At 43.8% G+C, this 17,093-nt stretch overlaps 1 protein-coding gene across 4 annotated transcripts in view; it reads left to right on the top strand.

Annotated features, from left to right (window-relative positions):
• The window catches only part of SLC6A4 (solute carrier family 6 member 4), a 438,254-nt gene that overhangs the window by 401,761 nt on the left and 19,400 nt on the right, over window positions 1-17,093 (top strand). For all 4 annotated transcript variants that reach the window (XM_069615255.1, XM_069615253.1, XM_069615254.1 and 1 more), the window contains exon 13: window positions 11,891-12,058. In XM_069615255.1, coding sequence (XP_069471356.1) covers window positions 11,891-12,058 — 168 coding nt within the window. The remainder of the gene's footprint in view (window positions 1-11,890; window positions 12,059-17,093) is intronic.

The following is a 17,093-nucleotide window of genomic DNA, read 5'->3' as shown; positions in this document are numbered from 1 at the left end:
GAAGTTAGTGAGCTGGTTAAAAATGTATCCCCAAACGATGGCAACAGGGCTGTAGAAGGGACATCTTAATCCCAAGGCCAGCCAGAGAAGATGGAGCATCAAGAAGTAACAACCATGGACTTATCAATTCAGGGGCTAGCTAAAGATCTTGAAAAAAGAAAGAGGAGATTGGCCGATGGGAGCCATTGTTTAAAAAACCGGCAAAAGTGAATCACCTAACACCCAATTGGCGAAGGTCCCTCTAAATGTAAGCAAAAATGAGTCTATAAACGAACTGGGAGGATGCCGGACAGGCAGGGGGAAAGAGCTAATGACCCTTCCCCCCCCAAGCAAACACGAAATAATGGAATAATGAAGTCAAACCTGCAACTTTGGTCCTTGGTCCTGAAGCATTTGGTTAGGGATATTCTCAAATCAGGTGCTACACCTAGCTCATGGAAGGAATCCATAATTGTTGCAATCTTCAAGAAGGGCAATCAGTCTGAATCTAATAACTATCGGCCGATTGCCCTTCTGGACTGTGATAATAAAATGTTTTCAGCACCGGCTCTAGAAAAGTTGGAACTATGGATCAAAGAAAAGAACATCTTAGCCAGGAATCAATGTGGGTTTAAAAAGGGGAAATCAACAACACTCAACTGGCTTATTCTGTCCATCGTAAAAGATGGAACTGGAAGTGAGTTGAAGGGACTGCCAAACCAAATGTATATAGCACTAATAGACTTCTCCAAAGCTTTCGATCTCGTGAACTGAGATTTTCTTTGGGGAAAGTTAAGAAAATGGGGTATCCCTGCATCTTTGCTGGCTATCCTGGAATATATACATGAGGGTACGTCCGTGAGGGTGTGACTAGAGGCCGGGGATCCCTCACAGGCAGGTTTCCCACATCGAAAGGACTCCGCCTGGGTTGTGTATTCGCTCCATGCTTATATAATTTATACTTGCCAGATGTGAACGATGTATTGGGAAAGGCAGCCCTGATTAGTCCTAAGGTGGGTGGGATCCCCACTAGCTGGCTGTCATATGCAGATGACGTGGCACATATGGATGGTTCACCAAGGGGGCTACAGAGGCTGCTGACAGCCTTAAGTGAATATGAAAATGCTAATGATCTGATTATTAATCAGAAAAAAGTAACAGCGATTATTTTTGGTAACATCAAAGAGAGATTCAGAAGGTGTAACTGGTCTAGCAATGAAACAAGTATTGAGATCAAGGAGAGAGTAATTTACTTGGGGTTTAATTTACACAAACTCTCAAATAGATCACTTGGCATCGATAACAATGAAAAGAAAGTTTGGCAACTGGCCTCTCAAATGAGGAGGATACAAAGAAAATTGTGTACATTTACAATGAAACCTCTGATTCTTTTTTTATGTAGGCAAGGTTACAACAAAGGTAATGAATGGGATGGAAATAGTTTGGCTCCATATAACATTCCATGGGAGAGATTGGAGGGCAGACTATGGAAGAGGGCACTGGGACTGCCTTCCTCCCTTCCCATGGCCCCATTACGTTTTGAATTGGGCCTCTCAACGCTTGAATATTGGTTTAGTTGGCGGATACTATCTTTGGTTAGAAACATTGTGTTGCCTATGAGAAACTCACTATATGTGAATCTCCTAAATTGCCTGATGGCAAGAACATCACCTTTTCAGCACAAGATGTCATCCTCGGTCCATACTCTCCTAGATGCAATAGACAAAGATCGCTCAGATCTGATGGGCAACCCAATGAGTTTAAAGAAGGCGCTGAAGGAAAAGGACTGGATTATTACCATCTTGTGCACAAGAGGATACAAACTGCACTCTACCTTTTCATTAATTGACAAACCCCTTGGACATTAACCAATTTATCTCCAACAACATCAGTGCCCTGCTACAAGAACCAAGTTTCTAAGATTTAGATTAAACCTGCTACCAACTGGGGAAGTTTCATATGCCCGAAGAAAGCATACGGACGAGGGAGATAACAATTTCCATTGGTGTAACTCTGCAGGAAAACCAGAAACACTCCGGCATATACTGGTGGAATGTCTAACGCTGGCATCAGTGAGAACAAAATATTTGGGTCGATTTTTCTGCACTGTAAATAATTTTCTAAATTTGGACGATCTGTGGAACCGCATGTCTGCGGTGTCAGCAATTGTACAAATGCTGGATGAATTAGGTTTACTGAAATGGCAGGCATGACAGGAACATTTGCATATTTTAGAGATTTTAATAGTTTAAAATGGATAAATGTTGTGATTTCGCATACATTTATGTACTTGTGTGTAAGATCACATTTTTGATCAAATTCACAATAAATAAATAAATATTAATTTAGAAAAACATATATGGTTGTGACAAGTGTGGCATCTCCCAGGAACACTTTCATTATATTTGTATTTCTTTAAGAGAAAATGCAAGGTTACAGGTCGTCAAAGATATCTGTGGGACTTTAAAAGCTTACACACTGTGTCAATCTTTTGTTAGTCCAGTGAAGGTTATCAAATCTTAAAGATTTTCTATTCTTCCATGTAGTGATCTACAGCCCACGCGTCGGCCTACGATATAATGCATTTGCAGGGCATGGTAAACATAGAAAGAGGCAATGGCTGTCCATGCTTCTGCAGACGAAGAAAGGGCCTTCTGATTCTCGGCTTCCTGGGAAATCTTTCATAAAGGGAATTCCATAACACACACACATTGGACCCACGCACTGTCCTGAAGTCTTTCTAATAGGGGTCTCTCCCCCACACCTGCATTTTGATGAAACCCTACCTGTTTTATACCTCCCTTTGGGCCTGACTGCTGTGCTAGACTCTCTTCCTTTCCAAAATACCCATAAATCTGGCTGAGCAAAGAATTCCCTACACTCTAAAACAGCACTGTGCAGGGACTTACTCTGAGAGGAGCCACAGTTCAATGTCCACCCTCATTTCCTCCCAGATGTGCTGTCTAGAGGACCTGGCTGTTCAGGACCTAGGGTTGTCTCCATGGGGGCTTGCACTCGTGCATTAGTGACCACAGGAATATCATTTTGTGGAAATGTTTTATTTGCCCTAGTCTGAATTCATTCAGAAGCTTACCAATGCAGAGCTATCCTCCACGCATCCTCGTTCATCACGGATCATCACCCTGATCAATCCCCTCCCTCACCTCACTTCCTGCCCAGCCCTTAGTTCACAGGAAGTGGTGCCCAATAACAAGGTCAGCGTCCACCAAGGTATTGCAGATGGCCTCAAATCTTGACCATGAACCAAAGAAAGACATTGCCAAAACATTTCACACTAATGGGTGCCAGACTCTGAGTGTATCCAGAAGGACAGGCCCCGGGGCCATCGCACCCACTTACCCTTGTTTGTGTCTATCCACATTTACCTTTCACATAGTCTATTCTTGATGAATGATTAGCATGTTCTCGAGTTTGTTTTGTGGGACAAAATTAAATGCACTCCTTGGGAATAAAAGCTGGCACACACTGCAAGGATCAGCTTGAGCACATCTCGAGTCCTTCACACAGCCAAACCTGTGTATCCCTCTGAAACTGTCCTTGGCTACCTTTCCCCTTCTCCTGGAGACACATTAGAATGAACCCTCCTGATCACAAAATCTTGACCTCGATTGCAGTGCACTGAATGCAACGTGGCAAAGACATGGCACCCCCCTGGCAGTCTACAAATGCTGTAGGCTCAGCACTGCGATGTGCAAAGGGTGGGGTAACCAGAACAATGAGTATTCCCCCTGTCATCCGGGTTGAGTCTCATGCTATTTGTTCAAATATGTATCTAACGGTGGATAGATAAGCAGATCAGAAAGGTGGATATGCAGATTATTCTCAGAGGAGGCCAGCAATTATTTCAGAGGGGCCCAGTTTTCAATTCGCCTCCTGCATCTCATAGGTTGCTGGCAGGGCAATGAGTGCTGGTGCAGCTGCCTCTGAGCTTCATTCTCAGCAGCCTGGAACCTATACACTGGAACTCACTTTCACCGGAGGGATTGGGGGGGCCCTCAGGGCCCCCCAATCAGCTTCCCTCCTGTAGAATGATGCATGAACGGGAGAGGGGACCCATAGCGCAAACATTTTGACTCCAAGGTATTTACTTTGTTGTGCTGCATTCTCCACTACCCTACCTCTCTCCCCTCCAACCATAGTGCTCCGGAACGGCCTGGCAGTTGTGCAAAGCGCTATGCAAGCAACCAACATAAGATATTTTGGGCCTCATTACGACCCTGGCGGTAAGGGGTTAACGCCAGCGTTAGCTGCGCCGACCCCTTACCGCCAATTACGAGGTCCCCTAGCGCCATGGTGCTTTTAACACCTGCTTTTAGCAGGTGTTAAAATCCATGGCGCTAAGGGACCATGGAGTTAATTACGCCACCGTAATTTACGGTGGCGTAATTAACGCCTTCCCCACTCCCATTATGCCCTATGGGGCAAAAATGGGAATGGGGAAGGGTAAATGGGGATTGGGGACTTACCGCCCCGCCTAGGTCGGAATGGGGCGGTAAGTCCGCCAACCACCATGGCGTAAACGTAGTTTACGCCATGGTGGTAAAGTCACGGCCCAGGCGGTAACTTACCGCCTGGGTCGTAATGAGGCCCTTTGTTAACTTCTTCCCTTTTTATTCTCTCACCCTACTTCCTCTTCACCCGCCGTCTTGATAGTAGAGTAAAGCACTATACAAGCAGCCATCATAACAGAACTGGCGCCTGTCAACACATGCAATATGAACCTGTTGGCAAAACAACATTAAAATGCTGAAACCACCCCTACTGTTCTGCTTAATGTGGTTATTTGGTAGGGATTCCAATTCTACTCAGCTCTTCTGCTTGCCTAACAAGGGGTTACTGTTTGGTTGTGCTCTTCCATTAATGATTATGAATTTGCTTTAAATGTTGTATATCGGTATTGCATAGCCTATGACTCAAGCAATGGTATAACCACGCGTATACAAAAAATAAAGAACATGGTATACTAGTTCTGGGCAGACATGCTGGAATAAGCCAAGCAATGCTAGTTGTATAAAAAAAACATTAATGAATAATATGTAGGTTGACTCTATGTGGTAACACAGGTGCATTTAGTTATACAACATTGAAATGAATTACCTGGTTCATTTCAGCAGCAACGTGCTCGCCTTGGGAGCAAGACGACACAGAGCACCACAGGTTCGATGCCCGGGTCTGCGCTTAGAAACCTCTGGGCATTAAGCGCGTTATAAATAACCTATCATATCCTCATCTGTAGTTGGAAATAGCCAGTACATTGAAATGATTGCCTTTTTTTTCAATTAACAACCAGTGTATAATTAGGTAGAACATGGATGATATTACAAGTGTGATATGTTTACAGCACTAGAGGTGATATCATTGTAGCCCAAGTGCTTCCGTTCAGCAGTGGGTATAAACAGAAAGGTATATTCGCAGACTTGCTCCCTGCTGCATTAATGGGGAACAAGCTCCCACATTTTGTACCATATGTAACTAAGCTAAATGCCTTCTTGTACCCTCTGTGCCCTGATACCTTCGGGTCTGGTGCACACTACAAATAAACAAACAAACAAACATTTGAACCAGAGGCTCAGAGAGGAAAATCCTATTGAAGCAGGAATAGGACAGAAGCAGCAGTGGGTTCAGATTGAAAATCTGCAAACACATGTGTTTTTGTTTTTGTGCGAGCACATACATTTTGTACAACCTTTATAACAGGATCGGCTTGCATTATACTTTAGCACCATGTGCATGTCCTTGCGTTGCATCCAAATCCGAGTTGAAAAATAGTACAGCCATCTGCGGTCGACACATCTTATGCAAAATGTGGTATAAAGGTTGAACAAAATGTATACGCTAAAGAGCTGGCCAATTATTGAAAAGCCCTTGGCACCCTTTGCATAAGATTTATTTACTGAAAATGGTCAACAACGCTCAAACCAAGACTTGTATGTAACATGTAGAATGCCCAATAATGTGAATGATGTTAAAGAGCACACGTCTGTGATGTATTGTACTCATCCAAGTCACGTGTCACAGGAGCAAGGGAAGTGATGCCACGGGAGGGGGGAGGGGGAAGGAAGTTTCTGCCGGGAGGCAGTCAGTTACAACCATAGTGAAGTTGAATAAAGACACTGTTAAAGAAGCTCTTGGTTGTCCGCTCTTCTTTTATACCCATACGGGTGGGAGAGCCGTGAGGGGGTTAACGCCAGCCGGCGCATGCCTGGTCCTGCGAGGGACATTCAAATGTCCACGTGCTAAGATGTAGTGTAACTGTTTATTGAGAAGCCACCCTCAACACAGGGAGTCCATCCCTCCCCACTCAAGAGGTTATTCAACAAACTGTTTAACAGATTATTTTTCTAGCCCTATCTCAGACACATATCATGCCCCTTGGATCCTTCTCCCCTGAGCTAACAATGAGCCAAGAACCAGGCCGGTGTACGGGAAATGTATTGGTATTTATTTAAAATAACAGTAACAGAAATTAACACAAAAATATCGAAAACACCACTTTATCCGTGGCACAACATAAAGAACTTCGCTCAGCATAATTAAATCACACAAGTGAGTTAAAAAGAACACAGACACAATTCTTCCCTTTCTGTAAATCTCACTTCACAAAATAATTACACTGATCAATAATATGATTTTTCCCCAAGCTTTTGCTTTAAAATAAACACAGGGTGATTTATCGCTTTGTTTTTCAGTCCCCCCGACCCCCTTGCTTTGGTCTTTGTTGGGAAATCAGAAGAATTTGAATACTTTGGGGAATTTTGGATTTCAGACCCCCTTACTGAAAGGCCTGTGTTGAGGACGCTGGATAAAAATGTTGGACTGATTTAAGAACAAAGACACCTCTCTTCCTTATAGAAGTCAGGGTCAGCTGGACAACAAGGATTACCCCCCAATTAAATTATAGGCTATAGTTTTCAGAACACACTGGGAAGTGAACTTTGATCATTTCCAATTTTAACAAAATTCATCCCGTAGCGTTCTGCCTAATGGGGAATTAATTAAATGAATATTCTTGGTTACAAAGGCTAAGGATCGACACAGTTTTGCACCCCCCCCCACCCCCACTATAAATGGAAAGGATTCAGGGCAAGCGGACCCCCCCCACCTTTTGGTTTTCCAGAGCTTAGTTCTACTTACATAGCAAGCCTCTGCTTAAGGTTCAGGAAAGCCAGCTGCATCTCAGGACACTCTGGAACGATAGGGCAGGGGTCTGGTCACTCCACTCTCAAAGATGGCCTCTCTCCACCACAGGACCTAGTCAGCTTTGAGGCCTTCCAAGAAATAGATAGCTCCACCCGATGCACACTCAGCAATCTCCTTAGAGCTGTCAGATGGTAAGTTTCAGCAGCCTTCCTGTCTTTCTCGTTTTTATGTGTCCCCGTTTTTTGTGTGTCCCCTGTCCTAGTGCAGTTCCCCTTATACAGCAGAAATGACATCACCAATTTTACAATCTTGGGGAAGTACCCTGCAATAATCCCTGCCACTAGGATTGGACAGTTACTCCTCTCGCTCCTCTCAACCCCGCCTCCAAGTCAGGATGGATTTAGGGATTTGGGGCAAAATATGGCAATTGCTATTTGTAATTGCCCTTTTGTTATCCTTTCAACGTTTTGCCAAAAACTAGTTATGTATCACAACTGCATAATTTTACTAGCAACTGCCATACCAAACATAGTTTCTGTTTTAGCTGATCATGGAGAATTAGATAAGCCGACCACCAAATCTGTACGATCTAGCATGGCGATGTGGCACATTTCTGTCGTTTCCATAAAAAGCACAACTGTTATGAAGATGTAAGTTATTAAGCATATCCCTAATTACATTTTCCACCTTTTCACCAACTCTCACATTTGGAACATGTTCAGATCAGCCAGAAACCTAGACTAACTGGCCATTACAGTTCCCAGAGTCACAGGTAGATGCATTTTATATCCCCAAAATCGCCTGGAAATTATATAAAAATTGTATAATAATGAAATCAATCCACAGTATGGTTGCTGCGAAAAAGGCCTAAATGATAATAGTCCTTTTAAATGAATTGTGAATGTTCATGATCAGCAAATGAGATGTCTGATTCCTCTAGCACAGCCATCTGTCTCCCTGGGCCAGCCTGTGACCAGAGGTTTTTTATGAGTCTCTTTGAAGTTGGTAGTTTGCTCTTTGAAGTGGGTGGCCCCATTTTCACACATATTAGTTGTGCTTCAGCCAATGGTGAATTTTCTTGAAGCCCCTGCTTCCAGAGCCAGCAGGTCGGGAGGACAATGGGCTTTCAACGCCTTCAGAAGCACATTTTATTGTGGGGGTCATTAGATGGGAGATGCAACATCCAGGCTGGAAGTGGGAGATTTCCTTTGTGAAGTTTTGACCATAGCCAGAAACAGGTTTTCCAGGAAGACAAAGTGGCTCTTCAAACAGCACTGGAGTTTTGTAGGTGAAACATAATATGCATAGCCTTTGTCAACCCACACATCATGTTTTGTTTTCCTGAAACTTTTCTGAGAGCAGTGATATTTTTGTCCACTTTGGCTTTTTAAAGCCGTTTTTATTTGCACACACATGTGCAGGCCGTTTTTGCTTTCAGTGTTTACAAATCTTGTTTTCCATGTCACAGGGATCTCTAATTCCTCCTTCTTTTGTAAATTAAACTTCTGCTTGTCCATTGGTAATGACAGGTAGGCCCCTTTCCACATGGCTCTTTAACTTTAATTGAAAAGCAAAAGCCAGGCCGTTTATGTTTCAGTGCTTAAATGCCTGCCATTCATGTGAAAGGGACTTCTGTTTGGGGCCTTTAAATGCACCCCACAGTACCAGAACAGCCTTTCAGCAAACCGTATCAACCAGCATACATGATTGAGTACATAGTGTGCACCACTGTATGCATCAACCAGAAAACATGATTATGACCATTACATAGACCATCAGGGTCATCTGTCACGTTACTGCACATTGTAAACCCATTTTGAATTATGATGAGAATGTCTGTTTACTTATGGTATGTATGACAAACTCCTTACTCTGGTTTTTTTCTGAAGGATAACCATTTTAACTAGATAGACCACTGCCACATTACAAAATAGGGAACATGACTCATCTCCTAAATATGACGTTATTGCGCACCGATTGCCGGCATCATTACTTACATAAAAGCTAGTCGGGACACACAGGCAACCACTTCACAGCGGTCCTGGTGTCCCCTCTTGGCGCTCCTCAGCAGAATCAAGGTAAGATAACTCCTGATAATGAGAACAGCTGTAGTAGGCTTGGTATTGGAAATTGTTGGCCAATGCACACTAAGGCATCTGTTTTTGGCCGATGCACATTAGAACTTTCTATGCATTAGACATTTGCCGTCTGTTGACTGAAGGTGTGGCATTTGAGGACTAGATTTCTCATTGCCACAGATACGACATCTGTATAGAGGATTTTTGATATATGTCTTCAGGAGGTTCATTGCAACAGAGACTGGGTATCTGAGTAATCAATGCAAATTATGTGGCATTATATTATATATATTTTTTCATTCTTTTTCTTGTTTTTCCAAATTTCAGTTTACAATTTACCAAAAATACATAGATAGACTCATTATCTATCCATAGTTAACCACATTCACTTAGGGATTCACTGCATTGTGTATGTTTTTGTGTTGATGCTAACTATACAAAAAGATTTTGTTCAAAGCACACCCTTTCTTTATATGTACAAGTGTATACAAGAGAACCATTTGCTTTTTACATTACAATCAACTATATTCACTATGCAGACTATCTCTGTGTGTTTCCTTCTGGCCATCACCATGGGCTATGTACTTCTGGATAAGTTCCACTAGTAATTAAAAAGGGTTCCCCAGAACATAAATCCTTTTCTTAGAATTCGAATCTGCTTTGGAAGAACCCCTGCGTAGCAGTACTTCCTTTCTTGGTTTTTGGTATTGGAAATTAACTTGACAGAATATATTTTCATAACAGGCAACCAAGACAAGAACTCCATATAGAAACCCCTTAAATGTCAGGCTATTATGCATGTTTATGCATACTCGTCCTTGGCACTTTTAACCCCCATCAAGACAAGGTATGTCTTTTTGCCCAATGGATATATATATATATATATATATATATGAAGTTGCCTCATACCACAGGATAAGGCTTTCGGAGTGCACTCCAGAAAACAAACCCACGTGGTGATTCCACACTGGACCCAGAGTTACAAAAGACCAGCAGTCCTTCAAACGTCCAAAAATATTCTTTTAATGAAATGCCAAGGACAAAAGAGAAAGTGCGCGGACAACGACGTGTTTCGCGGCAAAGCTAACCGCTTGATCACGTATATATACTAAAAGGAAAGAACAGAAAATATGCCCATACTGCTTACATTTCAGATTCCACATCAGGTTCCATGGTTATAGAAAGAGACCACAATGAAGTGAAATCTTTCAAAAATTGACAAGAAAAATTTACCGTCTACAGAACTTACAAAATAGGCTGGTAAATATGTCATGAATAACATGGACAGCTATGTGAAGAGAAATTGTGTGAGACAAACTACTTATATTATGCTTATTGATTAATTTCTAGAAATTGGTCGCTGAAGATGGTCATTAGGACCGAAATGTATTGGATACTCTAGGAAAGCCTATGTCTCTGGAAAATAAATACTTCTGTTTCTGTACATACATCCATGCTTTTGTAAAGGATGTATTATTGCAAGTAGGAAGAAATGAAATGAATGAAATGGATATATGTAAACTTTAAGTGATACATTCACACAGGTCCTTTGAGTGACTCAGCACAGATAATATTCCTAGACATACATTGTACTCCACTGTGCAAGTGCAGCTTTTTTCTGTCTGGCTACAGGACCAAATAACTATTCAGAATATCTATATCATATAGGACAAAAATCTTATCTATATCCCAGCGGTGCCCACTCTACCACTCATTTCTCTTCCTTCCGTACAGTCACACAGGCACCTAGACAATGAAAGACCACTCGATCCACAGTCAAGGACCAACCGATTCACCAACTCTGACCTTTTCCCAGCTTCATGCAGTACCATTAACCCTGCTTAGTCTCAAGCATTGTCTTTGCTCTCACACTGATTACTCTTCTGTGCCTTTTCTGACGTTTGCAGTATCTTGATTATGTGGAGCTGTGGTACCTTTATCTGTGTGCGTTTTCATCATGATATAATCCCTCAATACCAAAAATAATCAGTCTTGTGAATGAGCACTAGAGGCTCAGAGAGTAGATACATGCAAAGAAATTGGGGAGCAGAGGCTTTGAGAAACCTTCTGGCCAAGGAGTTCATGTGGAAATGAGCGAGGCCGGTGTAAAGATTTGTCCCCTCAAGGGAAGTGTCATTGGTGTCCTCCTGCCACAAAACGTCATGTACTCAAGAACACTGCTAGCAAAATCTACTAGCCCACTCGCATTGGCTAGGAGATTTTTTTAAGGGTGCGTACCATGTGCATGGTGCTCAACCTTGCTAGCAAATTTGGGAATGTTTGAAACTTTAATTTGACATTCACTACAAACAAACTTGGTTTGCAGCAAATGTTAAAAAAAAGTTTCACTGGGCATGGCTGGCCTTTGAGTGGCAGAGTTGCACCAAATATGAAGTGAGCTTATGGTGATATGCACCATTTTAAAGAAAGCAGTGGTAAATATGTTGTCCTCCATCACTACGGGGTGAGGGAATTGCCCTTAGGTTGAGTATGTAAACTATGGAACTCATCCTGCAGGTCTTGTGGGATTTTTAAGAATGTGGGAGGCCTAAAGAGTAGAGGTTGGCACTGGATGGATCTGGCATTTAATGATCTTTTTTCAGGTTGCAACGCTGTGCTAATTTCCACCTTCCCAGAGTCCTCATCTGGTCACTTCTTGATTCTTATCCTAGTTCATCATCTGCAGCTTCCTGTCCAGCCCACCTGAGCTCAAGCTTTTTGACTACACTTACCCCTTCTGGACGACCATCTTGGGCTACTCCATTGGCACCTCCTCTTTCATCTGCATCCCGGCGTACATGGTGTACCGGCTACTGAGCACCCCAGGAACACTCAAGCAGGTACAGAGGCCTCTCTACTCACCTTGCACTTACTCTTCATTTGTCCTGTGACCTCTGCCCCCCCGCTATGGTGTGTGTGTCCCCTCTGCCCCCCATTATGGTTGTGTGTGTCCAGGCTGCCTCACCCCATCCCTCCCATGACTGTCTTTGTTTGCCCCCCTCCGTCCCTCTTGCCCCCCCACTATTTTCCCTCCTCCCCTCCCCTTTCCTCCTCCTGTCGATTTCCGGTACGACCCCAATTGACGTCAGGCAAAGTAATCGTAGCAGCCTGTCTTTCGCAGCCACCCTCCCCCCCTCCCCTCACCTCTACCTTTCTCTTTTAAGTCAATCAGCACTTACCTTATCATTTGCCCCGTGACCTTTGATAGCAGCTTGTCTGTCACACCCCTTCCCTCCTAGTCTTCTCCGCCCACTCCCCCCAGTACTATTCAAATGTGTCTTTGACCTTTTGTGATAGCCACTTGTTTTGTTCCTATCCTTCTCTCTCACTCCACACACCCCTCCCCTCTGCCCCCTACTCTTGTATACTCATGCACTACATCAATTGTCGTCAGGCAGAGTAATGTTACTGCTTGTTTTGGTTCATTTTTCCCTTCCCCATTTTACCTTAATTGTTCCTGCACTTGCACTATCTGAAATGTCGCCAAGCTGATTATGATAGTTATTCTTCACATTCTGATTGGTTTCAAGGACCTGTAAGAATGTAACAGTATTTTCCCATGTTCCCTCCCTCCATGAAGCGCTTTGAAACACATTGTGTATAGGCGCTATACAAATAAAAAATCAATTTAATTCAATTCAATCATCCAAATCACTTTTTGTCCTGGCCCTTGCTTTCAGCAGCTGAAGTACCTTGGAGACTGTCAGTCACTCAGAGGCTCCACCCTCTTCTGTGGGGTATTTGAGTTCTCCAGTGTTAAGAAGAACACAGCACACTTCTGTGCATTTGTAACTTGCATGCTCGCAATAAACTGGTCATTACCAGCGATAACGGCCTTCTATTAGCAGAGTTACTGGCACAGATATGAGATGTACAAGACGAATGCTGATGAGGTATACCTAAGTATACCATGTTAGCATACATGCCAACATTCCATTGAATGAGCCCGCCTCCACGGGTGCATTCAATGACAATGAGGCACCTGCCATCACGCCAGCTCGGGGGAGCCCTTGAAAGACTCCCACGAGCTGGCGTGGTGGGGGGCTAATGGCACCATTTGGCCAAGGCACGCGCGACGGAAGGGCGCATTTAGCCCGCCGCCATGGGTGCCTTTTACATCCAAAGCCTGCATGCCGCACCATCTCCCGCTACGCCAGCTCGGAGGAGCCCTTGAAAGACATGGCGTCCCGGGCGGTCGCCCGTCTCCCCCCCCTACACCAGAGGATGCGGATCATGCTGTGCCAGCCACAGACAGCCAGGCTAAAAAAAAAAAGATTATTTTTCTTCAAAAATCGATATTTGTTGCCACCAAATTGGTAGACTGCTTAAAAAACGGTATCCTACCACCTAAATTGGTAGGGTTGGCAAGTATTAGCAAGCCCTGCTGCTGGGACCATGGCACAGAATGTTCACAAAGCAACATTATTTTAAGCCACTGATGGGCAACTGTGCACTAACCATTGCAAAAGAACCTTTGCACCAGTCAGTTGAGGCAAAGCATGACGCAAAATTGGCCAGCATTAGTGTCATTGATGTGTTCCGGACCCAAATATGTTCATTCTTGCCTGGCTTACGCACGGTGCTACAGCAGCTGATTTCCAACGTCAAATATCACGTGTTGCGTGTAGGCTCACACCATGTAATATCAGCTTTACAAATGTAAGTGATGGCGAATAGACAATGTGCATTGCCATTCTTATATGATCCCGAATTTTGGGGCAATGCTTTACGAAAAAAAGGGTCTAAACTTTGATGGGCCGGATCAGGTCTGCTGGACATACGTTTGATACCTCTGTTGGAAAATCTATGCCTTTTTTGATAAAATATATGCATCATAATTCATCCAATCACACATCACACTGCTTCCTCAACATGTCTCTGTGCGACAAAGGCGAATCAAAGTACTGAATGCTGGGGAAAATGTGCTGACTAAAGAGAATGGGCTGTACATGTAAGGCAAATATTTGATGCATTTTGGGTGAATGTTGAGGGCCGCGTTGACCGTCTGGTGAATGCAGGAGCAATGCCAGTCGAACGCAAAATCATAATTGTTAAATTGGCACAAGTCAGTGACTTGCAAGCTGCGATTCTGCAGCAAGGCTGCAACTACTTTACATTAAAAAAGGGAATAATGAGTGTGCTGGGGGTTCAACGATTCCTCTCAGGGGCCTCAGGGGTCGTTTCAGTACCCAACAAAGAAAAAAAGTCCCATTTCGCTCACCTTTTAATGTGCCTGGACTCCTCACCTCCCAGGCTGCACTTGGCCTGTACTCCTCCCAGGCTGCACTTGGCCTGTACTCCTCCCAGGCTGCACTTGGCCTCTACTCCTCCCAGGCTGCACTTGGCCTCTAATCCTCCCAGGATGCACTTGGCCTGTTTGCAGAGTTGCTTTAGTTCGAGCAGCATCTCGGCGGCGCCCGCAACTGCATTCTTTGCCATCGCATTGATAACTGATGGATTTCGTAATGAAAACTGCATTGTTTGAAATTAGCCCAATGTCAAAATATTCTCTGGCCAGACCCACTCCAAGCCCCCGTTCTTCTTTTAACCTTCTTTTCTAAACTGACCACTTGGTTTCTTCCCCATTGAGAATTATGTAAATTTGGCTCCTAGGTTGGGAGGAGGTTGTGGGTTGTCACACAGTGGGTGGAGAGGGGCTGCTCTGTGGAGAGGTAGCAAGCAAAAGAAATGGCTGCCCTACAGCGGAACAGGCTTGCTTTTGTCAATCTTTTTCTGCTCCTATTCCACCAGGTTTACGGGATAGCCACCAACTGTGGAAATAACTACCATTTATATTCGTTGCCTTCAAATGTGTTCTGAGTGGATATCCTGAAAACATGGAGAGGATCTGGCTCTAGAGGATTGGACTTGTAGACTCCCTATAATAGGATGTCTGTCTACTGGTATGATTCTCCCTGCTTTTATAAATCTATTTCCCGTGCTCAAATGCATACAGGCATCCATCTTTCTTTAAATAAAAAGTTCAATTTATTTTGATTCGACTCGCGCAGCATTTACATCAGCGATACTTCACAATTCCCAGTAGGTGTGCCTAAAGTCCATTGAAAATATCACATATTTTGATTTGCCACCCTCTGGGCCAGTCTTCTAGTTTGCCAGTTTCTAATATGCTCCAACTGGTTACCAGACATTTGGTCGAAAAAAATTGGTCGACCAGACAAATGGTCGAAACAATTTGGTCGAAAACCAAATGGTCGAATTTTTATTTTTTTTATTTTCACCCCTTTTTTTGGGGGGGGGTTCCCCCCCCCCAACCGCCTTTTTTTTTTCTAAAAACCCATTTTTGTAAAAACCCGAAAAATAAATATATAATTTTAAAAAAAATTCGACCATTTGGTTTTCGACCAAATTGCGTCGACCAAATGTCATTCGACCAGTTTTAGGTCGACCAAATGTCTGGACACCCTCCCACTTTGAATAGTGCTATCCCACGCCTCTGGGTCCCTTAACATAATGTGAATTTATATGACTTATTAGATAAATAAATATATGGAAGTATCATAGGAATACCCTTTGAACACTATGCCTCGTATCATTATAGAGATCTGTGGTGCTTATATACTGTCATATACACAAATCTTGTCTTATCCAACGCTGCATCCTTTCTTTTCTCTGAAGGATTGTATCCCTTTGCAAAGAGGATATTTACTTTGTAAACCACTGTGCGCAGCTCTCATAGAATCACGAAGATGGTAATTCCTTATAGTGGGCAACAAGGGTGTTACTAGGTTTGCAAAAGATCTGGGGCTACGCTAATGTCGGGACTGTCGGGACTCGGGGCTAGCTAGCCTTTTGGTTGTAGCCCCTGAACTTCTATCCAGGCCTACAAGTGAAAGATCAGGGGCTGTAGCCCACTCAGTACCCCCCCTAGCTATGCCGCAGGGGGGGCAGTGAAGCTGCTAGCATGTTGTCTTTAACAGAATACTACCTTTGATGCAGCCAGCCGCCATGCATCTTTTCGAACCCTCGCCGCTCAGTTAATTCTCTCGCAGCCAGGATCTGCAGCCTGCGGCTCCCCATATACTTTAGACTAAGACTCCCATGAACCCTCACCATTGGACATGCTGGAAGCTACGGTTCATGGTAGTTGTAGACCAAAACATGCATAGAACACAAAGTCGCAGGCACATTTCTCACATGAAAACGAATTCTGGATAGTCATGCTTGCATGCTATTAAACCTCCCCGAAGCAGATGATTATTTGGTCTCTGCTAGGGGTGAGTGTGGAATTCAGAGGAACAACGAGGGTTTCTGGACCCTTTTCAAAGTAAATTTCATCATTCCATCCCAAACACACCCGGCCGCTGCGGGCACGTGGACATGCAGGTATGGCGCTCTTTCGTGTCCGCTGCATTTCCCTTGCACACAGTCCATTTGGTTCTCGGTCATGTCTGACAGCTGGCTGGGCAATCCCAGATTCATCCATCTGGGGTCTGTAAGATTATGGTCACACCGAACAGACAATCAAGCCTCCATACCTCAATGGTGCGCCGGAGCCCAACTGAAGGCCATCACGCAGCTACTTTCTGGTGAATTTCAGTACTCCATTAAAGTACTAGAAGTTGCCTCACGGGTTATCTGCTCATTCTCCGGGGAGAGTTGTGTTTGAGCTGTTTTCCCGATCAGCTGTATGCTTTGATCGCTCTTCACTGATGCTAAAGGCTCCAAATTGTAGCAATCTCCACCCCTCCCTTTGCAAGCCCCCTCTCACCTTTCCAAATATTTCATGTTTAGTTAACTGTGCTCCGCCCACACCCATCTTCTCTCCTCTGGCAGGCTCGGACCAAAATCGCAAAATGCTAGTGTGGACAAGTTTTTGGGGACAAAGTGGGACACTTTTTGGGCCATGTGGGC

Source organism: Ambystoma mexicanum, chromosome 9 (genome assembly GCF_040938575.1).
Source record: "Ambystoma mexicanum isolate Mex_15411 chromosome 9, UKY_AmexF1_1, whole genome shotgun sequence".
NCBI classification, from domain to species: Eukaryota; Metazoa; Chordata; class Amphibia; order Caudata; family Ambystomatidae; genus Ambystoma; species Ambystoma mexicanum.
The sequence above is the reverse complement of the archived record's forward strand: the minus strand, read 5'-3'. Positions and strand labels throughout refer to the sequence as shown.